Here is a 25,815-nt window from a genome sequence, read left to right as displayed (position 1 = left end):
AAATGTTATTTTAGTAAAATGGTTAGAAATTAATGTTGTAAATAAAATATATTAAATAAACAAAACTTGAAGGGAAAATGTACTTTTCATTGTTGTAAAATGTACTTAAAAACCAAAATGTACTTAAAAACCAAAGTGTACTTCAAAAAATAATAATATAGATTCTCTCTTTTCATTGTTGTATATATATACTAGAGGTAAAAGATTAAACAAATTTCTTCGTTACTGCTTATATTTTTCTCCTTCCCTAGAGATAAGGGAACTTTTTAAAACGTTACGGAGACTTTATGAGGAAGAGTGCCTCGTGACAAAACTTGAGATCGAATTGGTAGGAATTGTTTTTTTTTTTTTTTTTTTTTCTAAGAAAACAAAAGAACTAAGCCTGAACAGCTTACATCTGTGTTATTCTCTAATCCCATGTTTTCAGAAGTCGAATATGTATAACGAGATTCTTGGTGGACCGCGCAAGGAATGAGTGAAGGAAAGTACTGTGTTTTGTTTCTTTACTTGTTGTGCAATTTACTATGGTTGAATGAACTTATTTAGCTTGTTACCCTTGTCAAAGTTATCTATTTCGCCTCTGATGTTGGATTGGTCATTATAACTCTTGCTTGTATATCAACGTTGTTGTTGGAGTCCTGCTGCCTTGAGCTTCTGCTGAGACTTGAGAATGAACTTGTTTTTTGGTTGTTTATAAATTATGGACTTTTACTGGACACAGTTAAAACTTTACAAAATGCACGCTCGAGTTAACAAGAAAGACATTCTGCTAAAGTTTTCTAGATAACGACCTTGAAGTTTAGTTGATTCTAAAATGAATGTTTATTAGTTATTGATTTTGCAAAACCTATTTCATTGTCGGATCGGATCGGATCGGATCGGATCAGCTGTATAGCAAAAATAGTTTCAAAAATGAGGTTAAGAATCGGCGAGAGAAAATATCATTTGTGCAACTCTAGAGCGGCGGCGTGTTGTAGCTGCCTTGAAGGGGTATGTCATAAAGTTTTCATCAACTTTTTTCTCTGTTACGACTTACAACAAACACAACTGTTAAGAAAAATCCAATCTTCCCCGCGATCATGTCGACGAGTCTGAGATCCGTCTTTGCGCGGGTAGGTACATCGTAAAATCTATCAAATTTCTGCGACTGAATCTCGCCGCAATTTTCCTAATCTCTCTTCTTCGATTGGCGAATCGCGCAGTTACAGCGGAAATCGAGATCCGCGGATGGTTCTAGCCGCAATTACTCTTCAACGACCCGTAACAACAACGGTACGGTGCTCGTTCCCTGATCCCGACTATAATAATTCCATCTAATTTGGTGTCTCGTTGATCTCTGATCTCTGACCTCTCTTTTTTTTTTTTTTTTTTTTTTTTTTTTTTTTTTTGAAGGAAGCGATTTCCCTCGCATCCGCTTCTGGAAATTGATTTCGTTGTCTGACCTTAAAAAACAAGGTTTGGCCTCTTGGCTCGTATCTGCAAGTCTAGGAGTGTCTATGGGTATGGAGAGAGTGATAGAGAGAGAAAGATTTGATTCCCTAAAAAATTTCATGGATTAGTTGATAATTAATGAGACTATTGAATTGTTTTGTGTCTAGGTCGTTGTTATCGAGAATACTTGTATCCTGAACATGAATTAAAGGAGAAAGAGTTCTAATTCTGAATCATACAAAATCAAGTAGAAGCCCCTCGCTATTTATTTTATCATCGTCATCCCCAATCCATCTTGTTTTGCAGATAAGGAGTAAGCGTGCGGAACTTCAAATGCTAAGGAGGAGAGCTGAAATCAGGGCGCTTGTTCGAAAAGCTTTGTCTTCTTGAAGCTGCTTTCAGTCTAGTCATTGGGGACTAGTTACTGATGTTCATCCAATTTATATATAATGTGTCTAAAACTGGTTTCATGTTGGTCTTTCTGCGTGTATACTTTGCTTATTAGACATCCAATTTTTTTATCACCTTGTGTCTTGCTTAATATGTCAAATTATGAATATCATATATATGGTTGACGGATTGCATGATATTATACATTGTTTGGGCCTTGGAGAACATCATGCAGTCATTTCTACAGTTGTAGATGAGTTAAATAAATTCGATAAGTCTTTTCCTCTTTTCTATGTTTAATCTGAGTTTGTTAGTCTCATGAGATGTTCTTGAGCTCTCGAGTGATATACTCGGGAATCGATCAATGTTGATAGATTGAACTATTCGTTGTTTACGGATTCGTACTTTGATTCTCGATTTACAATTTTTGTATATATGAATTTATTTAGAGGGAGAAACAAATTCACATAAGATTTCTCTAAAAAAGTTGGATCAAAGCTCAAACAAAAGAGGAATTAAGAATTCTTGAAGAAGAAGTGTTAGGTTTTCTCTCCGGAACAATGTATCATATGTACAAGCAAAGATCATGACACGATTTATCTCCTATTTAACTCCAGGTTAATTTAGTTTCTTCTCAATTCTTATATTTTTCTACGGTTCCTTTCCTTCTTTTATTTTTATGGGAAAGATAGTCACCAATTGATAATGTGTGTTCAAGTTATTATTATACTTTCCCCATATTGATTTAATTATGTTTCTCTTTAACTAACATCATATTAATTATAATTTTTTTTTTTCAGTTGGAAAGATGTCTCTGTATTTACTCTCATGGTTCCCAACTTTTGGAGTTCATGAAGAGAAAAACACACAACACATAAACAAAATAGAAGCACTGAAAAGTGGACCAGACGTAAAAGAAATTCAAGTGTTACTCGGATCTCGGATGCATTTTATCTCACCAGTTGTTGGTGATTTTTACATGAGAATCTTATTAACAATTAGAAAAGGTGCAACCAGTTTTGAAAATTTACGTACTGTTGATGGCATTTATATTCTATGTTTAGAGATACATGTTCTTCTCTACGTGTCCTTCAAGAAGAAGAATAGTATATCAATGCAACCAAAATTTTACTTTGAAGAATACTATGCTCAAAGCAGATATGAAATGTTTTTTTTTGGTTTGATGTTTCTAATTTTGCTGAATCATTACTCTTAATCCAATTTTGGCTACTTTTAAAAAACTTAAAGTAATATTTTATACTATAAATCACAAGTCATCTAGCCAACTAAATCTTGTCACATCAAATTTTAGTTTTTTTTCTAATTTAAACAAATAAAATATTTATTACACAAATAAAAAAAAAATAGTCGGGCAAAAGAAAGAAAAGGAAAAAAAACCTGCTGATATTTCTCCCCCTAATATCTCAATGTTCAAGGTGATTTTACAACTGATTCCACTTATATTTGAATCATAATTCAGTTTATTTTATCTCTAATCATCTTTTTTCCATTGTTTTTTGTTGATCATCTAAACTACATCTCCTGTGTATTCCTCTCCTCTCAATTCTTTTTTTTCCAGATGTCTCATCTAAACTACAGTTACCATTTTGAGAGAGGTAAATGTTTAAACTTTTGTTCATATTCATAGAATTTATCTTCAACTTATATTAATTATGATTTTTATATATTCAGTTGGAAGATCCTGATTGTTGGTGAGAAGGGGAATTGAGATACAAAAACAATTAATTTTGGTTTTAAAGAGAGATTCCAGAAAATTATATAATGATAGCTCATATAATGTACTACCTTCGCCTCTACGATTTTTTTTTATTCATGTAAATATTATAACAAAATTCATTGCACATAAAGATGTACTAATTTGATGATTGTTATTTTTTCACATTTATCTAACTATCATTCTTTACAATGTCTTCTGTTAAAGGGAGTGCTATACAGTCAATTCAAGATCAACAACAAATGTACGTTTATGGTTATCCTTTATCATATTTTTTTTTCTTTTCTAATGTTAATACAATTCTGTTATGTTTAAATTCTCACGATCAAATTGAATTTTTCTATTTTTAAATGCTTAATGTTTATATATTTGCTAACTTTTTTGGCATATACAAAGTATTGATCATCTATTAATATTAATGAACATGAAACAAATGTGTATTACGTTTAGGTTGGGAAATTTTGAGACCATCTCATAATTGAAATAATATATTACTTTCTCACAAATTGATAAGTAGTTATATATTATTATTATTTGATCACAAATAATAATTCCGTGCATAAGCACGGGACAAAATACTACTAGTAATTAATAATTAGTTATTTATTATTTGTGATCAAATACGGGACAAATATAGTGCTCCTTTTCTGATAAACGAAGAATACCAAACCCTAATTCCCCCGATCATGTCGCCGAATCTGAGATTCGTCTTTGTGCAGGTACATCATGAAATCATCGAATCCGCTCTTTTTTTCTTCTTTCTTTCTGCGAATTGAATCTCGCTGCAATTTCACTAATCTCTCTTTCTTCGATAGGCGAATCGCGCAGGTACAACGGAAATTGGGTGGTTCTAGCCGCAATTTCTCTTCATCGACCCGTAGCAACAATGGTACGATACTCGTTCCCTGATCCCGACTGTAAATAAATCCATCTAATTCGCTGGATCTCTCTTAATAAAAAAATGGGAAATTGGGTTGTATAGCCAAAAAAATACTATAATTTACAAACTAACTACACTAACCATGTATTTATTATATACCCTATATTATATGTATAATGCCAATTTTTACCCCTTCATTACCCTATCTCCAGCCCTCACCACCATCATCTCACCACCACCACCACTCTCCAACCACCGACCACCGTTATCACCTCCGGCAACCACCGCCGGTGACCACCTTCACCTCTTTATCACCATCACCACTTGGGTTTCCAATGTACAATCTTTTAGGGTATAGTTTTCCTCGTCCGGCGATCTTTTCCGGCGATTTCCGGCGATATTTTCCGGCAAACTCCGGCCGCCACCTCCGAGAACCACCTCCGACCAACTTGTCCGGCTACCTTTTCCGGCCACCGCCGCCGACCAACAACCACCACTATCCTCCACCACCTAAAAATACTAAATTGGTAATTTTACACTACGCTCATCCTAATATTCTAATTTTTTTTGAATATAGTGTTATTTTTTACTATAGTTTTTTTGTTTTGGTTATTGGGCTAATTCATCCTAAAAAAATCGCGTTTCCAAATGTTTTTTTTTTTTTTGAAAGGAAGCGATTTCCCTCGCATCCGCCTCCGGAAATTGATTACGTTTTTTGACATAAAGAAGCAAAGTTTGGCCTCTTGGCTCGTATATGGAAGTGTAGGAGTGTCTATGGGATCTCCCTTAGGTATGGAGAGAGTGATAGAGAGAGAAAGATTTGATTCCCTAAATTTCTTCATGGATTATTTAGTTGATAAATTAATGAGACTATTGAATTGTTTTGTGTCTAGGTCGTCGTTTGCGAGACTACTTGTGTGCTGAAGATGACTTGGAGGAGGAAGTGGTAATGAAAAAAAATTACAAAATCTAATTCTGAAAATACAAAATCAAGTAGTAGCCCCTCGCTAATTTATTTTATCGTCATCCCCATCCCCATCCCCATCCCCATCTTGTTTTTGCAGTTAAGGCGGAAGCGTGAGGAATTTCAATTAGTAGTTTAGTACTAGTAAAAATCGGTATCGGTAAATTACATGTGTGTGTGTGTTTTTTTTTTTTTTTTGCGACCGAGATAAGCCGCTAAACCATTGGAAAACCCGAATCAAAACGGTCCAATGTTAACAAAACCGACAACCGAAAGAGAAAACGCAGAGGTGGGCTTGAGCCCGACAGTAAAGAAAAGTAAAGGCCCAGGCCCATTATCGGATGGATATACATATATATAAACAAAATAGTGTTCCCCTTCCGATGAAACGAAGAATACCAAACCCCCTAATTCCCCGATCATGTCGCCGACTCTGAGATCCGTCTTCGCCCAGGTAGGTACATCGTAAAATCTATCATTTTCGTTCTTTCTTATTTTTGCGATTGAATCTCGCCGCAGTTTCTCTAATCTCTTTTTCGATTGGGGAATCGCGTAGTTACAACGGCAATCGAGACCCGTCGGTGGTTCTAGCCGCAGTTTCTCTTCAACGACCTGTAGCAACGAAGGTACGGTACTCGTTCCCTAATCCCGACTGCAAATAAATCCATCTAATTCGCTGGCTTCGTGTGTATAAAATATATACTCCCTCATTCGTGATATGTAAACGTGTAAACTTGTAACTTCTCTCACTCGTTCCCTGATTCCGTTGCTTTATCTTTTATCTTATAAATCACAAGTCAGTGTACCAATATACTGTTACACATCAGCGAACAAAAATCAATTTTTAGAAAAAATAACAGAAAACAAGAAAAATAATAATAAACAAAAAAACACTCGACACTGCAACTACTCCTTTCTCCACATTTTTTTTCTTTCTTCCTCTTGCCCATGACTCCATACCCCACGATCTCCATATCCTTAATTAATAACCACTATTTTTATGCAATTTAAAAATGCTAAACGACTTCTATTTGGCTTTGTGTATCTGATTTTGAATTACTTTCTCTAGACTTTTTTCAGTACTTCATTAGTTTTCTTACAAAAAGCACTGCAAAAAGGAATGGTGCTTCAACCTCCATATACAATTATTTATCATGCAAGATTTTGCTTTCTCTCAAGACATTGTAGCCGTGACATCTATGAAGGAAGATATTTTACTTCGACTAAGCAACGGTGTTAAATTGAAAACAAATCCTAGGTTGGTGATTCTATTACTTATTTATTGTTGGTGCAGATTTTTTTGTTTCTATCATAGAGTTAGATTTTTTTGTATGTATATGAATTCCCCTATATCGAGTAATTTTAGTGTCATTGTTGTTCTAATTCATTCTTCCCTTTTTTAAAAGGCTACACTAAATTTATATTTAAACATTTTCAATTTCTCCCTCACACATATCATGCTCAACCTATTTTGTTGAATTGGTACAAAATATTTTATCTGAATTTACTATACTTATTATAAGTTATAACTATATTTAAATACAATATTATTTTTTAATTATTTTATTCAGGATAAGCTTAATTATAATACTACAAACTCTATACCTCCTGTCCGTACGTAGGACGGGATTAAAACTAGTTAAAATATAATCTCACTCAAAAAAATATCAGAAATGCCATTTGTCGTGTGGTTATTTACTCGAGATGTAGGCGTAACTCTTGGATATGGCTCAGGTATGCTGATATGATATTTTCTTATTCCCCTTTAATTTTTCTTAACGGACGAGTTGAATTTAATTTGTTTTGTGGATTCTTTTGGTATCAAAGTTCATTTCTTGTTTCGCGAACTTGCATCGGAACTTGTGGATAAGCGGCAGAAGGTAAAAACTTTACTACTAAGAAACACTTGAATGACAATGTGTCAATGTGGTTGTGATCATTGGCTATTAGTATTGTTTAATCTTCTTCATCTCATCTTGTTTTTTTTTTTTTTTCAGCAAATCAAAAAGAAAAAAGAATCATTCGAGGAAGAGAGAAAGTGGGTGTCTGATCTTTTGGCGTCCCTTGGAAAATCCTAATGTTTACAATTTTGGGTTATTTTGGAGGCTTAGGTTTTTTGATTCATAACATGTCGGCTTCTACTGGTAACTATTAGAAAAACAAAAAAAAGGAATAAAAAGAACAATGCAGAATGGAATAAACAGTTTTTGAGGAAGAAAAAAAAAATTTGCAGAGAATGAACAAAATAGTAAATGGTAACCAAACAATAAAAATGTTTTTAAAATATATTAAATATTAAATAAATTTAATTTCAATTGTAATACTAATATTATTCTAATGTATATATAATAATTTTTTTCAAATAGAGCCTTAAGATTAGTTTAGCATAAAATTCCTATCAAAAATATTTTTTTTGTCAATACATTGTGAAAATATGAAAGTTTTTATATTAAAAAAATTGAAATTTTATTAATAAACATATTTTTTATTTATTTTAAAATAAAAAAAGAATTTGAATATTTGTTCTTTTTTTTGTTCAATTTTGGAAGGAACATTTTTGTTCTATTGTTTCTTATTTTTTGAAGAATGTAGATGAATGTAAAGGAAAAAATATTACTTTCAAAATGGTAAAAAAATGGGAAAACGTCCTATTTCCCCCTCGGAACTATCATATCGTATTAAATCCACACCGAACTTTGACCTTGTTCTATAGCTCCTTCGAGCTTAAGTCGTCCACCTATTTCTACCCGAATTCGTAATTCTATTGCTATTTCTCCAATTTTTTTGGTTTAAACGGTTTACTAACAAACCGACACAAATCTGGTATGTAACCAATTTTTCAAACCAGACAACATTAAAAATTTGACCCGACCCGTAAACAATATGTCTAACATATTTTTCTTCACCCGGTTTTTGAAACTAAAAAAAAATTACTATTTTGTGAATTTTGATTTCAAAATTACAAAAGTACATTGGAAAATCATTGCAATTAACCAAAAATCATTTCAATTGAGATTTGATAATCTGTCGATAAGGATGAACCAATCTAGTGTCGTCGATGTTACCCACGTCTTTCGTTTTCAGATTTTTTTTTTCTGGGCAAATTTTAAGATTTTTGTTCATCGGTCAATTTTCATAGCAATTTGAATCATCTCTTTGATTCCTTGATTCCATTCTACGCCGTGAATCACTTCCATGACCATTCCTTATCCATCCATTACACACCTAAAGAAATCAAGACTCATGATTTTGACCTAATTCCATAAAACAATCGAAACTACATTAAAAAAAAAACCCAGACCTGGTCATCATTATTATCATCGTCATTGTCGTGAAGACAAGAAGAGTGAAGACCACACAAAGACTCTTTGATCTTCTCCGCTTCACCACCACTAGAAGACGACAGAGGAGATTAAGCCACATCGATATCATCATCTCCTCTCACCACAGACGAGCCACAACATGATTTGCTCCGCCCAGATCCCATCTTCTTCTCAAAACAGCAAACTTTATGCTAAAATCACATCATTGCCAATTTGCCACAAGACCCAAAAGTTTTTCCCCAGTCTTCTTCTATCTAATAACCCACATAATCGAAATCCTCAATTCAAAATCCAAAGGATTAGTCTACCTTGGCTGACGAGAGATTAATGAGTTTTATGCAAAGGTTTCTCAATTGTTTTTAAGCTTTATTTTTTTGTGGTTAAATTTTCAGCTTTCTTCATCCGGTTTGATGGGTTTAATTTTAAAATCGGGTTGAAATAAGATTTAATCCGGTTAATAGGATTTATTAGTTAGTTAAGCAAATATTAAACCAATTATAAACCGTATAAACCAAATTTATGGAGAATTAGATGAGAAGTTTTAATCCGAAGAGAAAATAGCAATAGAACTATGGATTCGGGTAGAAATAGGTGGACGACTTAAGTTCGAAGGAGCTATAGAACGAGGTCAAAGTTCGGTGTGGATCTAATACGATATGATAGTTCCGAGGGAGAAATAGGACGTTTTCCCTAAAAAAATTGTGGAATAGATATTCTTATTAACATTATTATATTCATTAATCAGCCCAAAATGGAACACAACCCAATAGCTAAAGGCCCATGACTCGATTTTAATGGGTCACTGGCCAGTCATTTTTTTTTTTATCAGCAAGACAAAAGCGTAAGATCAAAACCAAAAAAAAAAAATCAGTTCTGTCAGAGAGTCAAAATTGTTTAAGAGGATTTGAGAGCTTTTTGCAAACTCTTCTTATCCTTTCAATTGAACCATCATCATCATCATCATCAGCTTGAAGACGAAAGCTTTTCCCATCTTTTCACGAGCATGACCTGTTCGTCTTCCCTTCTTATGTAAAATTCTTACGGTTTCTATTTGCTTTTATTGGCCAAATAAATATGAACAACGCATGATTCGGATTCTAGGAAAGATCGTCCATGGCTACTTTCAATGTTCTTTGTAGCAATCGTTTTCTATTCAAAGGAGGTAATTCTATTGGAAAGGTGTCTTCGAGGAGTAGGGAGCTTAATGTTTGTGTCGCTAGAGCGACGACGAACCAATCGTCTATTAGTTACAGGAGACTTGGTGGGTTTGGTGAATCTAGACTAGGGGTTAGGTTTCATGGCGGCGATTCTCGAAATGGGTTTACTTGTAATAGTGAGATTAAGCGACTTATGAGCGGTAGTGATTACGGAGATACGGAAGATGGTAGAAGCAAAAGGAAGAAAAGAAGATTTTCTCTTAGGCTTCGACCTAGGTTACGATTAGTGAGCATGAGACTTGGGAGGGTCGATTTCAGAGCATCAATGGAGGATCTTCGATTCTTTTTGAAAAAGAATCTCAAAAGAGTGATCTTATCTACTGGTGTGGCTGTGATCTTTGGACTGTGTTATTTGTTCTTGAGGTTAACCGCTGTTCCGTCTCCATCTACTGTCCCTTACTCTGATTTCGTTACGAATCTTCGAGGTGGTTCTGTTTCAAAGGTTTTGCTTGAAGAAGGATCTCGTCGAATCTATTACAACACTAATGAGAATGTTGAGGCTGTTAAAGAAGATGTTCACAAGTCTGAAACTTTAGAAGAATCTGCAATCCAAACTGATGATGCCGGCACAGGGGATACTGTGACGGAAGCTGTTACGAGAGAGGTTACGGCTCGAAAGGTTCGAGCTTTATCTCCTGTGTGGAAGTATGTGACAAGAAAAGTCGATCATGATGAGAAGTTTCTTCTTAGTTTAATGAGGGATAAAGGGATTACTTATAGTTCAGCTCCTCAATCTGCATTGATGTCAATGAGAACTACTTTGATAACAATAATATCTCTGTGGATTCCTTTAACACCTCTTATGTGGCTTCTTTATCGGCAACTCTCAGCATCTAACAGCCCTGCGAAAAAACGCCGGTCTAAAAATCCCACGGTTGGTTTCGATGATGTTGAGGGTGTTGATTCTGCTAAAGACGAGCTCGTGGAGGTAAAAAAATGTTTTGTAATTTCTATGTTTTTAGATTTGAGTTTTTGTACAATCTTGATGGCTTCTGGTGTCTTTTTTTTTTTTGTAGATAGTGTCATGTCTTCAAGGAAGTATAAACTACAAAAAACTCGGAGCAAGATTACCTAGAGGTGTGCTTTTGGTCGGTCCACCAGGGACCGGTAAGACCTTGTTGGCTCGGGCTGTTGCTGGAGAGGCAGGAGTTCCATTTTTCTCTGTTTCTGCTAGTGAGTTCGTTGAATTGTTTGTTGGAAGAGGCGCAGCACGGATCAGAGATCTTTTTAATGCAGCCAGGAAAAACTCACCTTCCATAATATTTATTGATGAGCTTGATGCGGTTGGAGGAAAACGTGGTAGGAGTTTCAACGATGAACGTGACCAGACACTAAACCAGGTAAAGAAGCGACCTTTAGAAACCTTCTTGTCTGGTAGTTGCCTTTGCTGATATATTTCTTTTCTAGTTGCTTACTGAGATGGATGGATTCGAGTCAGACACAAGAGTCATTGTAATTGCAGCAACGAACAGACCGGAAGCGTTAGACCCAGCTCTTTGTCGGCCCGGAAGGTTCTCTAGAAAAGTTGTGGTTGCAGAACCAGACCAAGAAGGCCGTAGGAAAATCTTGGCTGTGCATCTGAGAGACGTCCCTCTAGAAGAAGATGCGTTTCTCATATGTGATTTAGTTGCTTCTCTAACTCCCGGATTCGTAGGTGCTGATCTGGCCAATATTGTCAATGAAGCTGCATTGCTTGCTGCTCGTAGAGGTTAGACATTTAAGTGATCTTATCAGCCCTTTCTGATTTAAATAAATATCCACATCTGGTTGCTTCCCGGGTTTGAATATCTGATCTTTTGGTTTAACCTGCATTAGCATTTTCTTGATTGTTTCATCAGGCGGGGAAGCGGTGGCACGGGAAGATATAATGGAAGCGATAGAGAGGGCGAAATATGGGATAAATGATAAGGAAGTGAGGTCAAGGACATTAGGAAATGAGCTGAGCAAGCTGTTCCCATGGATGCCATCTTTGGCTAGAAGGAACGGACCAGATCAAGACGGTTTACAAGGACCGTTAGGTTATCAAAGTCTCAGCTAAACCAAACGAAGGTTATTTTGTATCTGAAATTTTTGGAAATGTACGTTTCTTTCATGTGTTCTGATCTCTGTTTACAATGTATGTCTATATTGCTTTAATTCCTTTTCCGGAAATAGTTTACAAACAGACCAATTTGACAATAAATTATACGTGAAATAAAGGCAAATAAGTGAATAACCTCTTTTTCTTAACGTGGATCAAACCGTTCACGTTGAGTATTATTACTTGAACTCATAAAAAATGTGTAGTGTACAATAACTTGTTTACAGTAGCACTTAAACATTGTGGCTACATTACATATTTTAGTAAGTACCCATTAGTTAACCTTGTTTGATGCTAATCCAAGAGTATAAATTATTCCTAGCATCTCTCTCATCCATTAGAAATAAAAATAGAAAATTTCTAAAAATATTTCTTATTATTCATTTCTTTTTTAAAATGGTTCTTCTCGGAATAACGAGATGGAACTTCACACGACAAAGGTACGAATAGGACTAGTAATTTTGCCTCTTATTCTACTTGCAATTGCTCCAGTACTCCTTTATCTCCTTTTTGGTTATCCTCTCTATTATTCATCATCATCAGATCATCATAACACATCATCTTCAGATCATCATAACACATCGTCATCATCAGAACCATCATCGTTGATAATGATTATGACGACACGTATAATATTGATCACCCCAAGCCATCATCATCTTTGCATATCAATCATTCCATCTCATCGTATCAAGAAACTCCTAAGAAAGAGCACCGCCGGAAAAAGAGAAAAGGGAAATGCGATATATTCTCGGGCGAGTGGATCCCAAACCCTGAAGCACCGTACTACACAAACACGACATGCAGGGCGATACACGAACACCAAAACTGCATGAAGTATGGAAGACCTGATTTAGGTTTCATGAAATGGAGATGGAAACCAAAAGAGTGTGATCTCCCTTTGTTTGATCCTTACGAGTTTCTCGAGGTAGTTAGAGGAAAAAACTTGGCGTTTGTTGGTGACTCCGTTAGCAGAAACCACGTTCAGTCTTTGATCTGCCTACTCTCTCGGGTAGGTACCTTTCTCTCATATATATGCTTATTCTAATTAAAATAAATATAACTTCATTTTGTCGCTTAACTTGATTAATAAAGTTTTAAAAAATAAATAGGGTTATGAGTCATCTTATTGTGCTAAATTAACATTCAAAACATATTTATTCGATACAAACGTAATGCTATATATAGAGTCTAACTTCTAACCGCACGTTAGCTTAAAAACGCAAATTCGGCAGCTTTGTTATTAAAAATATTAGCGTGTTGTTTTTTATTAATTTGTGATCTAAGATTTTTAAAGTTTCGCATGGTCATCAACACCGGTGCAATATTTTGAACATGAGTAAACGTACAATTACCAAATTTAATAACTCGATGCAAATTATGTTAGTTTATTTACATACTTTCAAATTAAAGTCACCTTAATTAAAATATTAACTTCAGGTGGAAGATCCCGAGGATGACTCACGACAACAAGACTTTAATTTCCAAAGATGGAGATACAAAACCTACAACTTCACGATTGCCACATTTTGGACAACCCATTTGGTTCGCTCCGAAGAAACCGAAACTGGCCCGGCAGGTCCTAATTCATTTTACAATCTCTACCTCGACGAACCTGACCCTTCTTGGGCTTCCCAAATCGTTGAGTTCGATTACATCATCATCTCCTCTGGACAGTGGTTTTTCCGACCACTCTTCCTTTTCGACAAACAAAAACGGATAGGATGCTTGTATTGTTACATTCCCGGCGTTAGAAATGTCGGGGCACATTTTGCGTATAGAAGAGCATTGAGAACAACATTTAAGACCATTCTTGGATTAGAGAATTTTAAAGGAGAAGTGTTTCTAAGGACATTTGCACCTTCACATTTCGAAGATGGAGAATGGGATAAAGGTGGAAATTGCTTGAAAACGCGACCCTATAGGTACATTGTTCATCCAACATTTTTAAAAATTATTTCTTCTACATTGAGAATTAGGAATTTAGTGGTTTACTGTGAGTTTTTCATTCGTCACCTCCTAACAGAAACGTATATTTGGGTTTCTTTGAGTTTAGGAGCAATGAGACAGAGTTAGAAGGTATGAATCTAGAGACACACAACATTCAACTCGATGAATTTCGCATTGCGAAAAGAGACAAAAACATAAACGAAGGATTAAATTTGAGATTACTAGATGTAACACAAGTGATGCTGTTAAGACCAGATGGACATCCGAGCAGATTTGGACATAAACCGGAAGATAAAGTTGTATTATATAATGATTGTGTACATTGGTGTCTACCAGGTCCAATTGATTCATGGAACGATTTTTTACTAGATATGTTGAAAACAGATATTTAACGAGATTAAAATAGAAAGAATCTAAATTTTCTCAACAAAAGTTATATGTCTGTTTGGTTACGACTTACGTAAAGTTATAACAAAAGTTATAAAGGTGGAAATGTAGTATTCTCATTCTAGAAGTCAGCCAACGTTTTCACGTAACAAGTCAAACGTATATATTCAAATTCATGTGTGTTTACATCAAGAGGTCCATGCAATTATTTAGAATTCACGTATGAACTAGGAAACTAATTTATTAAGACGTATTTGACACAACGGTAATATAATGGTTTTTATGATATATATTTAAAATTTCTCCTAACATCGTGCATTATATATGACGATCGAAAACGATATCGATAATATACATTTATAATATTTTGTAACATATATGAGACCTTTTGCTTATTTAATTTTCAACAGCTAGAAAATATTTATTACTTCACATTAATTAAAAGAATAGTATTCATAACGTATCAATTACAAACAAACAAACAAACAATAAAACAAACGAAGATAATCAACCCACCATGAAACGCTACCGTTTATTGTTTGTTTATGTAAATCACCGGCGATCAACATTTCCGGTAACAAGATACCCAATGCCGTGACGTCTTGTTGGAAAAACCATAAACAATAAGCTACACATAACCCCAACACCCACCGGAACAATGTCCAGGACATGTTTCGTCTCTGCCTCCGGGGACGGACAAAAGCAGTCCGTTACATACTTATCTCTCAACGCAACCGCTCCAAACACTAAAACCGACAACGTGGCGTGGATCCAATCAACGACACGCATCCGGTACTTGGATAAATCGGGTAAACCAAAACCGGACGGGTCAGGATAGTCAACGACCCACATGCCTTTGAACGTCACGAAACCGAAGTAGGTAGTTCCGTCGTGGGCTTTGACGCTATCGGTGAAGGAGCTGACGAAGCAAGACGCGGCTAAGAGGTAGAGGAGAACGGCGGTTAGGGAGCGCGTTGCGTGGTCGCAAACGCCGTTTGAAGTGAAAACCGGCGTTAGGAGTTGAAACGCGAGGAGTGTTCCCGTTGGGAGTAGGTTTGAGAGATTTGCTGCTGACGTCAGCGTGTTTGACATAGCTCGCTGAGACACTGACATCTGTCTTTTGAGCATCCGTGTTTCTGACGATGGCTGATCGGAAAACTCGTCGAGCTCCGGAGCCGGAGTGTTTGCGTTTCTTAGCCGAAGGGAAGACGACATCTTTCTAATTAATAGTTTGTATTATTGATATTGGTGATGTTGTTTTATACTCCATGCTAAGACATATATATATGTCTAATATCATAACTAAGTTTACGCATAAATGGGTTTGTTTGTTTATTTAATTAAACTCTCTAGGTTGGATCGGAGTACTTAACTTATACGATGGACATTCTACATTTTTAAAAATTACTACTAAAATATGGAGTTTTTTTTCTTTTCAAACATCACAAAACTAAAACTAGAAGTCAACGTTCAAACTAAACCCAAAACCATAAATACTAATTTCTACAACTAAAAATTATAACCTAAATCTAAAATAGTAAAAAAATTCTTCTTTTCATCGATAAAATCTTTAAAGATCCATGTCAAAAATAAAAACCATAATTAAAGTCATTATCTTTAATAAATAAAATCATATTTGTCGAAAAAAATATTTATAGAAAGATTTCGGCCTTTTGGGCTGTAAAGCCCAAACTAAAGTCCTAAACGTATAAAGTCCACAAATAACTGCTGCGCCAAAACGTCGTCGCTCTGGGGAGATTCAACAAGGTACTAGTACTACTAGTAAGTAAACAAGAAAAGTGGACCAAAGAAGCAAAAAACCCATACAAAGTCGAATCCGAATCCGAAATCTCTCTCTCTCCGGCGATCTCATCCATGGCGGAAGGCGGCGAAGATCCTCAGCGGTTGAAGAAAATTGCGGCGGCAGCATTCGACTACGAAAGCGACGGTCGATGGGCTGATTACTGGTCCAATATCCTCATCCCTCCTCACATGGCTTCTCGTCCCGAAGTCGTCGACCATTTCAAGCGCAAATTCTACCAACGCTACATCGTACGTACTCTCTTCCCTCTTCAAGTTATGCTTATCTATCCTTCGTTGCTTTTGAGTTTCGACTTTGAGTTTGTGCTGACTGATTTGGTTGAGAACTTTGAATCTTAGGTTTTACAAGTGTGTTTGTTGCAGTTGCTTGATTTTTTAACGATTGGGGAGTTTTGATCTTCTTTCTACTAAAATTTGCGTAGTCATTGGGTTCGAATCTCCCCTTGATTAGGTTATATTAAGCGGAGGGTAGGGTTTTCCATTGAAAACTGTGTTACTCTGTTGATTTCATTTTCGTTTGCGTCTTTGTTTAGTTTGTGCTGTTCATCTTTGCTTTTCCCTATGAAGTTTCCTTTTAAACGTATTGGTCTGGATTTGTTGCTAAATATGGGTGCTTACACTGCCATAGGATCCTGATCTTGTTGTGGAGCCTATGTCGACTTCATCTTCGTCTTCACAATCTGCTAGACCATCTGCTACATCTGCATCTTCAACGCCGTCTTCTAATGCAAATGAACAAGTTCGTTCACGTAACTCAGGTGAACTTTCTTTCTCTGATATTCTTGACCTTCAAATTTATTCTATATGAGATGAGATGACCTTTCCTCTTACTAACAAAAACTGACTTAATTGTGTGCCTCAGGATCGGTTCCTCGAGCCTCTGGGCCATCTGCTACGGCAGGTGCAAACCCAAGTTCACTGCGCTGGGATCAGCAGACGATTCAGTTTTCAGTCAATGCTTGGGTAAGACAATGTTTCCAGTTTAAGTTTCTTGGTCTTATTGCATAATTCTAAAAAACAGATCTAGCTCTTTATTAGGGGTGTGAGTGTTACTTGGGATTGCTGTTGTTACCTGTTGTTCACTTCTCAACTTGGACAGTAATGAGATGGTTTATGGTGTATTGTCTTCGTCCTTATGTTCTCTTGTCTTGCTGAACGTTTGTTGTGTACTCTGATATGAACTAAGGGAGACTAATACTTTTTGTCTGGCATGCTTCATGTAACTATCTCCTGTTTCGTGTCTCAAAATCCATTACTTCTTTTGCAGGTTTTTGTTATAGCTGTGCTGGCAGTGCTACCTCTAGTACCAAAGAACCTCTCAACTAGGGCTTATCGTCTATCTTTCATGGGAACTGCGTGCTCATCTCTATACTCCTTATACTCCTTATACGGGGTAAGCCATGTGATCTCCCGTTTTTCTCTCTAGTGATCATGTAATGCGACATTTTGTTACATATGAATTCGAATATTGTTATCTGTAGAGGCCAAGGGCATGGAATATGCAAGGGCTGCAAGTTTATTTACAATCAATTGTGGCAGCAAAGGATTTCATCTATTTCATCTACTGCCTTACATTCGTCACTTCACATCTCTGTCTCAAGTGTAAGAATTGATTGAAAACTCGTTTGTGAATTTCTTTAACTCACATACATTCTTATGACTAGTCTCCTTATCAATCTGTTGTTGCAGTTGCTTTGATTCCCATCTTGTGCCGGGCGCTTGAACAAGTAGCCAAGTTCTTGAGGCGTAACTTCGCTCGGTCCACTATATACAGGTAGTTGCATCCAGCTGAGTAGCAGGTTTGATGAATGTCGTAGTTGACTCCATGTGTGGATTCGTACTGATGCTTATGTCGTTCTATGTGTCTTGTTCTGTAATGGTTATCAGAAAGTACTTGGAAGACCCTTGTGTGTGGGTGGAGTCAAACACTACTACTCTCAATATCCTGTCATCGCAGGCTGAGATAGCCATTGGCTTCCTTCTGATTATCTCTCTGCTCTCGTAAGCTCTTTGAACCTGTTAGAAGTGATTATAGTTTATTTGCACTAAGTTCCTAGCTTTTCATTAGCTGATTTCACTTATCTGAACAAAATTGTCATTTTACTTACTGCAGATGGCAACGCAATATCATACAGACGTTTATGTACTGGCAGGTAAGCATCTTCGTTTGGTTGTAGTCATCAGTTCTTTGTGATGGCTCGACATCTCCTAGTAGAAGCCCTGTTTTATTTGTTTAATTTTATCAAGTGAACACACACATAGGAACAACCATTTTCATTGAAAAACCTTTAGTGTTGCTTTGTTGATGGATCCTTCGTCTCTGAAAATGTTACGTTGGCTAAGATCATTGGGTTAGTAATGAGATTGTGTTTTGTTTCTTATGTTAAAAATCTTCATGAGAATCTGCCAAGTTCATATTCTCCCTGAATAAAAGAAGATATAGGTAAAATTCAGGATTGTTAATTGGATAGTGGGAGTTGTTGTCATGAACTGAGTATTTGTTATTTGGTGGCAGCTATTGAAGCTGATGTATCAAGCACCGGTAACAGCGGGTTACCACCAGAGCACGTGGAGCAGAATAGGGAGGACGGTGAATCCGATTATCCAACGTTACGCTCCATTCTTGAATACACCGGTCAGTGCCGTTCAGAGATGGTGGTTCAGGTGATAGTAAACAAACAAAAAATGCAGAGGTGACATTTGAAACCCCCTTTGAAAAACCAGAAGATTTATTATAGCTTTTAACAATCCGTCTTTCATTTCATCTTCAGCGTAAAGTAGATTCTTCCTCTTCTCTTTTAACGTTTTTTTTTTTTTTTTTTTTTTGTTGCTATCCCTGAAATAAAAATCTCTTATTACTAAAGATTTTGATTTTCTTTTGGTCGCTAATTTAGTGATATCTGACTAATTTCTATTTTGCATAGGGATCATCTTATCTAAGTTTTAATAGTACTACTATATGATTACATGAACGATTTGACAACTATTTTTCTCAAGAAAATCAAATCTTCTGAAATGCCGTGGCTCTAGAATATCGGTTTAACCCGTGTGTAAGCTAATTAATCATTTAGACAGATAGATAGATTATTAGGCCGAAGATATTATTAAAAGGTGGTAATTATAGAAACTAAAGTTGTTTGGTTGTGAGTCTTTTGCACATGTAGATTAGTGTTTTTGTTCGCAAAAAAAAAAAAAATCTAAAATACTCCAATATTACTAGCTAGGCGACCTAATAGTAGGAAGAAGAGATGTCAATCATTGATTCAGAGATGATTCCTTTCGTTGGTGTGCGTGCCACCGCTTAATCGCCGAACACGTTCGAAAAATCAAAAGTTTGTAGACTGGCATACCACGTGGCATATAGTATGCAAAGTTTCGAGATATCCAAAACACAAATGATTTTCAATAGCGTTACGTCAGCGGTTCACTGATATATACATCTTGCATTTTTTTTTTGCTTTGTTTCCTTATAAAACAGTATTTAAATAGCAATTGTTGTAACTTGTAGTAGTATCACTCAATTTGTTTAATAGATTCGTATGTATAATAATAATTAACTAAAATAAGATACTTTAGCTAATTCACAATGATGTCGTTATATTAGGGGGGGGATTAACTGTTACTTTGTTAAATTCGATTTAAATTACTTGCGGGGGAGATAATCACGACGCTGTTTTGAGGACTTTATATCTTTAGTTTCCTCTTCGAGAGCCGCACATGCGTCGAAAAGCTTTTTTCAAATATTTGAAATAACAAAAAAACAGAGAACCGATCAATTTATAAGAGAAGAAGCAAGAAGAAAGAAGAAGAGAAAAACAAACAAAATATCGAGATCCAATCTTTATATCACGCGGCGGAGATGCAGTCTTCTCCGAACCTATTATGCTGTCCGATGTCTTTAAGGGCAGCGAAGTCCGACGACATGGCGCTGATTCACGGCTCCAACAGGCTACCTTTACCCGAAGAGGTCCGTCGAAGAGTCATCAGGAAGTCTTCTTCGTCTGTTGACGTCTCACCTCGAATTTGCCGGCAGCAGTCGTTCAGTCGCGATATTGGCCATGCAGCTGCAGAAACGTATTTGATTACTCGGCTTAGCTTCAACCTTCTTGGATATCTCGGGTACTCATTTCTCTATTTGATCGATGTTATATTATAAAACTTAATAAAGACATGTTTTTTTTTTTTTTTTTTGTTTCTGCAAGAAAATATTTGTTTTGATTGTTTGAAGTTTTTGTGCAGGGTAGGTTACCGGTGGATTACAAGATTACTTGCTCTTGCTTGTTATGCAATGCTCCTTATGCCTGGTTTCCTTCAAGGTTCTTTTTCTTTTGTTCCTGTTTATTGAGTTTTGTGTTTTCTCAATTCTGTTTACTTTAAAAAGCTTTTTTTTTTTTGCATTTTAATCTTCTTCTGCAGTTGCATATCTTTATTTCTTCTCATCCCAAGTCAGGAGGAGTATAGTTTATGGAGATCAACCAAGGAATAGGTAGGCATATATGACTCTCTATCTCGTAATCTTGCCTTTCTCCATTCTAACCTTATATATGGTTAATATTTTACATGTCTATAATTGTTTATTTGGCAGGCTTGATTTGTACATACCACCAACTCCAACGAACGATGGCCTGAAGCCTGTTGTAGTTTTCGTCACTGGTGGAGCTTGGATTATTGGGTAAGCCAATGCATTTGAATGGAGTTTCCATACTCATGTCCTACGTATTCTTATGCTCATATAATATGCCTCTTCCTTTAGGTACAAAGCCTGGGGTTCTCTCTTGGGATTGCAGCTAGCAGAAAGGGATATCATTGTGGCCTGTTTAGATTACAGGTAAACAAGTTTTATCATTTTCTTACCACTTCCCCTCTGGATTCTATCAATGTACTCAGTTTAGAGCTTTTTAGGAATCTAACTTTATTGACAATATATAATAAGTATCCCACGCTGTAACCAAGCATTCCCCTGTCTTTGGATCAGAAACTTCCCTCAGGGAACCATTAGTGATATGGTAAATGATGCCGCTCAAGGAATCTCATTTGTCTGCAATAATATTTCTGCTTTTGGAGGTGATCCTAACAGGTTTGTTCTCAATCTACTTTCAGTTCAGTTTTTCTATCTTTTACGGGCTCCTGTGATTGAACTGAACGTGTCTGCTTGCGTGTGTAGAATTTATTTGATGGGGCAATCAGCTGGTGCACATATCTCTTCTTGTGCTCTCTTCGAACAAGCTATTAAAGAATCAAGAGGGGAGCGCATCTCATGGAGTGTTTCTCAGATAAAAGCTTACTTTGGTTTATCTGGAGGGTAATTACTTAAGTAGATTTGGCGTTACTATCAAAACTTTTTCCATATTGGCTTTCTCTTGGATTCAAAAATCTGCTCACTATTTGCAAACTTGTACAGGTACAATCTCTTCAATTTGGTTGAACACTTCCATAATCGGGGCCTGTACCGTTCAATTTTCCTAAGGTGATATAATGACATATGTCTTTCTAACTTGGAACATTCAAAAGGCATATTAGCTCTACACCAAAATTTTACTTATGGTTCTCTCTTTACATCAACTTGCAGCATAATGGAAGGAGAAGAGTCCTTTGAACAATTCTCTCCCGAAGTAAGATTGAAAGATCCGAGTGTACGAAAAGCCGCTTCTCTCTTGCCTCATAATATACTCTTTCATGGATCTGAGGATAATTCTATCCCCGCTGAAGCAAGGTTAGATTACACTCTTACTTATACATTGAATCCAAAATATGCCAGTTGGTTTAACCATCTTCATAATCTAAGACAAGTTTCTTTTTTTTGAAGCAAAACTTTTACAGACGCTCTACAAGCTGTTGAAGTGAAAGCCGACTTAATTATGTACAAGGGTAAAACTCATACCGATCTATTTCTTCAGGTAAGCAATAGAAACTAGCATTAGCGGATCCATATACTACACAGCTCGTTGTTGTTTGAAATACCTGTTATCTAATATGGGATCATCGCAATTTGCATTGCTAGGATCCCCTGAGAGGTGGTAAAGACGAGCTGTTTGATCATATAGTCTCTATGATACACGCTGATGACAGTGACGCACTGAAAAACGATGCATTTGCACCACCGAGAAAACGGCTGGTTCCAGAGTTATTGCTGAAACTGGCTGGCAAGGTCAGCCCCTTTTGAACAGGAAAGCTAAATCTCCATACGGTTCTTCTTGTAGCTTCTTGTTTGTTGTTGTTCTGTGTTTTCTTTTTCTTCGATTTGTAGCAACTCTCACATGTTGATATGATTGATATATATATATACATATACATATAGTCTCTCTTTGCATCAGTAAATGCATAGAGCTTAAGCAAGCCACATGAGTTGTCCCACAAAATTAACATCGATCCACTGATCCAAAAGCGTCAAACTGAAGCTACCTCTCAGATGATCAGAATATCATATTCAGCCATTCTATCTTGCAAATCAAAGATATTGGCAATTACAGTCGCATAATAATGGAGAAACTCCAAGAACTAGTGGTTCCTAGCAGTCACAACACACAAAAGCATGATCTACATTGCACAAAATGAGTAATAGATACAGATGCTTTCAAGGAAGCTTTTGTCATTCAATTTTTCTTAACAAGATTGCTACCATACCTGAAGAAATCACATTATAAGCCAGTAGCAACTTAACAATGAGATCAAAGTATTCTCAGGTATAAGTTAGAACATATCCTAAAACATATCATGAAGCTTAGCAAAATGGGATGTTGTAAGGAATGATCAAATCAACTTACACGCCCTTTGCCCTTTGCTCTGCAATATGCTTGTAAACTCTCAAAGTCTTACTTCTCATGGGCTCGATCATCTTTTCTGTCTCTTCAAATGTCTGCTTTGGCAGTTGAGCTTCCATGGAATCAAACCAATTTCTTAGTGTCATTTTCCCTAAATCTACTTCTACCCTCTCTACATCCCTATTGCTTGATCCCTGCTCAACCTTTTCCTCTTCACAATCATCATCTAATGTCGCAATTCCAGCGTCCTCAACCGTACACTCTCTTTCCTCGTCACAACGTTCTTCTTCAATTTGTTGTAAGTTTTCTGTGTCTGCATCTTCTCTAACAGTACAGTTCAGGTCATCTTCTCCTATGGTGTACTTCTTCCTTAGCTCGGTCTCCACCTGCTCTACCCTCTTAGATCCATCACCTTCCCTCTCATCTTCTTTATCACTTCTTTCACTGCAACCTTCCCGAGCTTCATTTCCATTTTCTTCTTCAGTGTCTTGCAAGTTCTCAGTCTCTCCATCTTCTCTAACGGTACAGTTCAAGTCATCTTCTCCTATGGTGCTCTTCTTCCTTAACTCAATCTCCACCTGCTCTACCCTCTTAGATCCATCACCTTCCCTCTCATCTTCTTTATCACGTTTTTTATCACTTCTTTCACTGCAACCTTCCTGAGATATATTTCCATTTTCTTCTACAATATCTTGCAAGTTCTCAGTCTCTCTATCTTCTCTAACAGTACAGTTTAGGTCATCTTCTCCTACTGTGCTCTTCTTCCTTAACTCAATCTCTACCTGCTCCACCCTCTTAGACCCATCAACCTCTCTCACGACTTCTTTATCACATTTGTCATCACTTCTTTCACTGCAACCTTCCTGAGCTTTATTCAAATTTTCTTCTACAATATCTTGCAAGTTCTCAGTCTTTCCATCTTCTCTAACAGTATAGTTCAGGTCACCTTCTCCTATTGTGCGCTTCTTGCTTAACTCAGTCTCCACCTGCTCCACCCTCTTAGATCCATCACCTTCTCTCTCATCTTCTTTATCACATTTGTCATCACTTCTTTCACTACAACCTCCCTGAGCTTCATTCTCCTTATCTTCTTCAACATGACAGTTCTTCAAAACCTCTTCTCCGGCATCATCATTTCTAGTTTCCATCTCCACAACGTTCTTGGACGGCTCCTGCTCCATTTTCCTCCTCTTTGCACGGCTTTTCCGGGCTAGGCCGAGGACCATTTCCAACTCCAGAAAGGAATCTCCACCAATTTCAGTCTTCTTGCTTCTGGTAGCCCTTGTAGCTCTCTTCTCATCATTAACCTCTAAAACAGTGTCCTCAGTCTTTACATTCTCAATCTGCTTGCTCCTTGTCACTCTCTTCCTGCTTTTTACCTCTGAGATTTCTACTCTCTTTGGGGTATCTTCAACTTCCAATTTGATCGATTTCAAACCCAATTGCTGGATACTCTCACTGTTGCTACCTTTACGAACCCCAGAGTTGCCTTTTTCCTCCTCCTCCGGGACTTGCTCTTCATTCGTAACTGCACTACTTGCGTTCTTCCGGGGCCTCCCAACCCTAGGGTTGACCTCTTTCTCCTCCGGAAACTCTTCCTTTGCACTACTCGCGTTCTTCCGAGGCCTCCCAACCCTAGGGTTGACCTCTTTCTCCTCCGGAAACTCTTCCTTTGCGTTCTTCCGGGGCCTCCCAACCCTAGAATTGACCTTTTTCTCAACTTCCACCTCCAATTCCTCTTCTTTATCGACGATATCTGCCAGATTTTTCTTTCTCGAAGCCCTAGTTTTCTTGGGTACTTCATTTTCCTCTTGCTTCAACGATCCACGCGCTCGCTTTGGCTTCTCCTGAACCGACTCAATAGGATCCGGATCCGGATCCGAAACAGCGTTATGCTTGTTATTCCTCCTTGGCCTGGGCGGAAGCTGATGCTCCTGCGGCGTCTGAACATCACTCACGAAGTTCACCACAATGGAAGTGTACTCACCAAGCTTGATTTCGTCGCCATGGCTAAGATTGACGGGAGTATCTGGGTCGATACTTTCCGAGTTCAATAAGGTGCCGTTGGAAGACCCTAGATCCTGGATTATCCAGTTCTCCGACGAATCGGAGACGATCCGGAGGTGCTTGGTAGAGATTCCGGCGTCTTTGATGGCGATTTCATTACCACGAACGACTCGACCAATCCGAATAGTGGATCCGGGTTTGAACCCTAGAGAATCGCCAGCTCTTGGACCCTGGGTGAACTCGAGCTTCAGCAATGGCGGAACCATCGTTTACTACTGAAGCGTCTCGGCGAAGCTTTTTTTTTTTTTTTTGGCTTTTGTGTGATTCAAATTGGGAATTTGAAATTTCGGATTATGTCAGTCAACTCGAAATCGAACGGAACGGTGCTGAAACACAGAAACCCTTTCAAGCCCACTGGGCTTTTCTTTATTTGAATATACGATCCAGTCCATAAGTTACCACGAATAGGATATCCCTTTTTGTAACAGCCCATCCAAGTTTTTTCTTTCTTTCTTTCTCTTGGAAAATAATAATTTATGCATGATTTTATTTATTATCAAAATTCAAACAAGAAATGAGTTACTTTTTTTTTTTTTTTTTCTGTAGAACATTTTTATTATATTATACATGATGAAATACAGGGTTGGAATGCGTTTTTAAAATCCTATAGCCGACAGAAAACATAGATATCCCCGAAAATTTAAGCAATGATTAAGAGATACATATATATCATTATTATGTCAATATAGTTGATGTCAAGACAACAAAACAAAACAAAAAAGGCAGTGACGAGGCTTTCATAACATGTGGCTCATGAGCATCCTAATCTCTTCACTAAAGGCTTACTTGTCATATTCTCATTGGTCACA

The 25,815-nt window shown here is 36.9% G+C and overlaps 6 protein-coding genes, 1 long non-coding RNA gene and 1 pseudogene across 21 annotated transcripts; 6 read left to right on the top strand and 2 right to left on the bottom strand.

The window, feature by feature from the left end:
• The first annotated feature begins 231 nt into the window (after positions 1–231).
• LOC147949420 (uncharacterized) lies at positions 232–2,020 on the top strand. Of its 5 annotated transcripts, none has more exons than XR_015556735.1 (5): positions 232–328; positions 428–1,112; positions 1,203–1,272; positions 1,393–1,455; positions 1,738–2,020. It is a non-coding gene; the product is annotated as an uncharacterized LOC147949420 (long non-coding RNA). The 5 variants fall into 5 exon arrangements; XR_015556738.1 differs by having other exon boundaries at positions 1,393–1,500; XR_015556731.1 differs by having other exon boundaries at positions 1,393–1,500; positions 1,599–2,020.
• Positions 2,021–5,693: 3,673 nt separating this feature from the next.
• Positions 5,694–7,626, top strand: LOC147949419 (uncharacterized). Of its 9 annotated transcripts, none has more exons than XM_087509020.1 (6): positions 5,694–5,854; positions 5,957–6,026; positions 6,562–6,658; positions 7,072–7,134; positions 7,228–7,280; positions 7,398–7,626. In XM_087509020.1, the coding sequence occupies exons 1-5, from the start codon at positions 5,822–5,824 to the stop codon at positions 7,268–7,270; spliced, it is 306 nt and encodes a 101-aa protein (XP_087365146.1). In that variant the 5' UTR covers positions 5,694–5,821; the 3' UTR covers positions 7,271–7,280; positions 7,398–7,626. The 9 variants fall into 9 exon arrangements, 3 of the variants coding, with proteins under 3 accessions (XP_087365146.1, XP_087365154.1, XP_087365157.1); XR_015595826.1 differs by having other exon boundaries at positions 5,783–5,854; positions 6,470–6,658; XR_015595880.1 differs by having other exon boundaries at positions 5,786–5,858; positions 6,470–6,658.
• Positions 7,627–9,541: 1,915 nt separating this feature from the next.
• LOC104767843 (putative inactive ATP-dependent zinc metalloprotease FTSHI 3, chloroplastic) lies at positions 9,542–12,091 on the top strand. Its single transcript, XM_010492029.2, has 4 exons — positions 9,542–10,868; positions 10,957–11,280; positions 11,348–11,648; positions 11,779–12,091. Exons 1-4 carry the CDS (start codon positions 9,837–9,839, stop codon positions 11,976–11,978), a joined length of 1,857 nt encoding a protein of 618 aa, XP_010490331.1. The 5' UTR covers positions 9,542–9,836; the 3' UTR covers positions 11,979–12,091.
• A 221-nt stretch (positions 12,092–12,312) lies between these two features.
• Positions 12,313–14,362, top strand: LOC104766967 (protein trichome birefringence-like 20). Its single transcript, XM_087508169.1, has 3 exons — positions 12,313–13,032; positions 13,461–13,945; positions 14,077–14,362. The coding sequence occupies exons 1-3, from the start codon at positions 12,853–12,855 to the stop codon at positions 14,360–14,362; spliced, it is 951 nt and encodes a 316-aa protein (XP_087364295.1). The 5' UTR covers positions 12,313–12,852.
• A 322-nt stretch (positions 14,363–14,684) lies between these two features.
• Positions 14,685–15,596, bottom strand: LOC104703038 (protein DMP5 pseudogene; annotated as a pseudogene).
• Positions 15,597–16,103: 507 nt separating this feature from the next.
• Positions 16,104–19,067, top strand: LOC109124816 (uncharacterized). The gene is made up of 9 exons (XM_010490242.3): positions 16,104–16,409; positions 16,807–16,936; positions 17,041–17,141; positions 17,446–17,571; positions 17,660–17,780; positions 17,868–17,952; positions 18,066–18,179; positions 18,292–18,331; positions 18,694–19,067. Exons 1-9 carry the CDS (start codon positions 16,233–16,235, stop codon positions 18,844–18,846), a joined length of 1,047 nt encoding a protein of 348 aa, XP_010488544.2. The 5' UTR covers positions 16,104–16,232; the 3' UTR covers positions 18,847–19,067.
• Positions 19,068–19,752: 685 nt separating this feature from the next.
• LOC104764554 (putative isoprenylcysteine alpha-carbonyl methylesterase ICMEL2) lies at positions 19,753–22,514 on the top strand. 3 transcript variants are annotated; one of them, XM_087507234.1, is made up of 11 exons: positions 19,753–20,297; positions 20,423–20,494; positions 20,595–20,664; positions 20,764–20,850; positions 20,932–21,006; positions 21,154–21,255; positions 21,343–21,480; positions 21,580–21,645; positions 21,748–21,891; positions 21,985–22,075; positions 22,180–22,514. In XM_087507234.1, the coding sequence occupies exons 2-11, from the start codon at positions 20,467–20,469 to the stop codon at positions 22,339–22,341; spliced, it is 963 nt and encodes a 320-aa protein (XP_087363360.1). In that variant the 5' UTR covers positions 19,753–20,297; positions 20,423–20,466; the 3' UTR covers positions 22,342–22,514. The 3 variants fall into 3 exon arrangements, 2 of the variants coding, with proteins under 2 accessions (XP_087363360.1, XP_010486759.2); XR_015594654.1 differs by having other exon boundaries at positions 19,892–20,297; positions 20,418–20,494; positions 21,999–22,075; XM_010488457.3 differs by having other exon boundaries at positions 19,992–20,297; positions 20,418–20,494.
• Positions 22,515–22,693: 179 nt separating this feature from the next.
• LOC104703028 (uncharacterized) lies at positions 22,694–25,307 on the bottom strand. The gene has a single exon (XM_019245887.2). The coding sequence runs from the start codon at positions 25,210–25,212 to the stop codon at positions 22,939–22,941; it is 2,274 nt and encodes a 757-aa protein (XP_019101432.2). The 5' UTR covers positions 25,213–25,307; the 3' UTR covers positions 22,694–22,938.
• Positions 25,308–25,815: the final 508 nt, after the last annotated feature.

This window comes from Camelina sativa, chromosome 1 (genome assembly GCF_030686135.1).
Source record: "Camelina sativa cultivar CO46 ecotype springtype chromosome 1, ASM3068613v1".
NCBI classification, from domain to species: domain Eukaryota; kingdom Viridiplantae; phylum Streptophyta; class Magnoliopsida; order Brassicales; family Brassicaceae; genus Camelina; species Camelina sativa.
This window is presented reverse-complemented; position numbering and strand designations above follow the sequence as displayed.

Excerpts from the sequence above, each read along its gene's own strand:
- LOC147949419 (XM_087509020.1), top strand. The coding sequence starts at position 5,822 with ATGTCGCCGACTCTGAGATCCGTCTTCGCCCAG. Across the intron at positions 6,027-6,561 it reads AACGACCTGTAGCAACGAAG|ATTTTGCTTTCTCTCAAGAC; the intron begins GTACGGTACTCG and ends TTATCATGCAAG. Across the intron at positions 7,135-7,227 it reads AACTCTTGGATATGGCTCAG|TTCATTTCTTGTTTCGCGAA; the intron begins GTATGCTGATAT and ends TTGGTATCAAAG.
- LOC104767843 (XM_010492029.2), top strand. The coding sequence starts at position 9,837 with ATGGCTACTTTCAATGTTCTTTGTAGCAATCGTTTTCTATTCAAAGGA. Across the intron at positions 11,281-11,347 it reads GTGACCAGACACTAAACCAG|TTGCTTACTGAGATGGATGG; the intron begins GTAAAGAAGCGA and ends TTTCTTTTCTAG. Across the intron at positions 11,649-11,778 it reads ATTGCTTGCTGCTCGTAGAG|GCGGGGAAGCGGTGGCACGG; the intron begins GTTAGACATTTA and ends TTGTTTCATCAG.
- LOC104766967 (XM_087508169.1), top strand. The coding sequence starts at position 12,853 with ATGAAGTATGGAAGACCTGATTTAGGTTTCATGAAATGGAGATGGAAA. Across the intron at positions 13,033-13,460 it reads TGATCTGCCTACTCTCTCGG|GTGGAAGATCCCGAGGATGA; the intron begins GTAGGTACCTTT and ends TATTAACTTCAG. Across the intron at positions 13,946-14,076 it reads TTGAAAACGCGACCCTATAG|GAGCAATGAGACAGAGTTAG; the intron begins GTACATTGTTCA and ends CTTTGAGTTTAG.
- LOC109124816 (XM_010490242.3), top strand. The coding sequence starts at position 16,233 with ATGGCGGAAGGCGGCGAAGATCCTCAGCGGTTGAAGAAAATTGCGGCG. Across the intron at positions 18,180-18,291 it reads CTGATTATCTCTCTGCTCTC|ATGGCAACGCAATATCATAC; the intron begins GTAAGCTCTTTG and ends TACTTACTGCAG. Across the intron at positions 18,332-18,693 it reads AGACGTTTATGTACTGGCAG|CTATTGAAGCTGATGTATCA; the intron begins GTAAGCATCTTC and ends ATTTGGTGGCAG.
- LOC104764554 (XM_010488457.3), top strand. The coding sequence starts at position 20,038 with ATGCAGTCTTCTCCGAACCTATTATGCTGTCCGATGTCTTTAAGGGCA. Across the intron at positions 20,495-20,594 it reads TATGCCTGGTTTCCTTCAAG|TTGCATATCTTTATTTCTTC; the intron begins GTTCTTTTTCTT and ends CTTCTTCTGCAG. Across the intron at positions 20,665-20,763 it reads GGAGATCAACCAAGGAATAG|GCTTGATTTGTACATACCAC; the intron begins GTAGGCATATAT and ends TTTATTTGGCAG.
- LOC104703028 (XM_019245887.2), bottom strand. The coding sequence starts at position 25,212 with ATGGTTCCGCCATTGCTGAAGCTCGAGTTCACCCAGGGTCCAAGAGCT.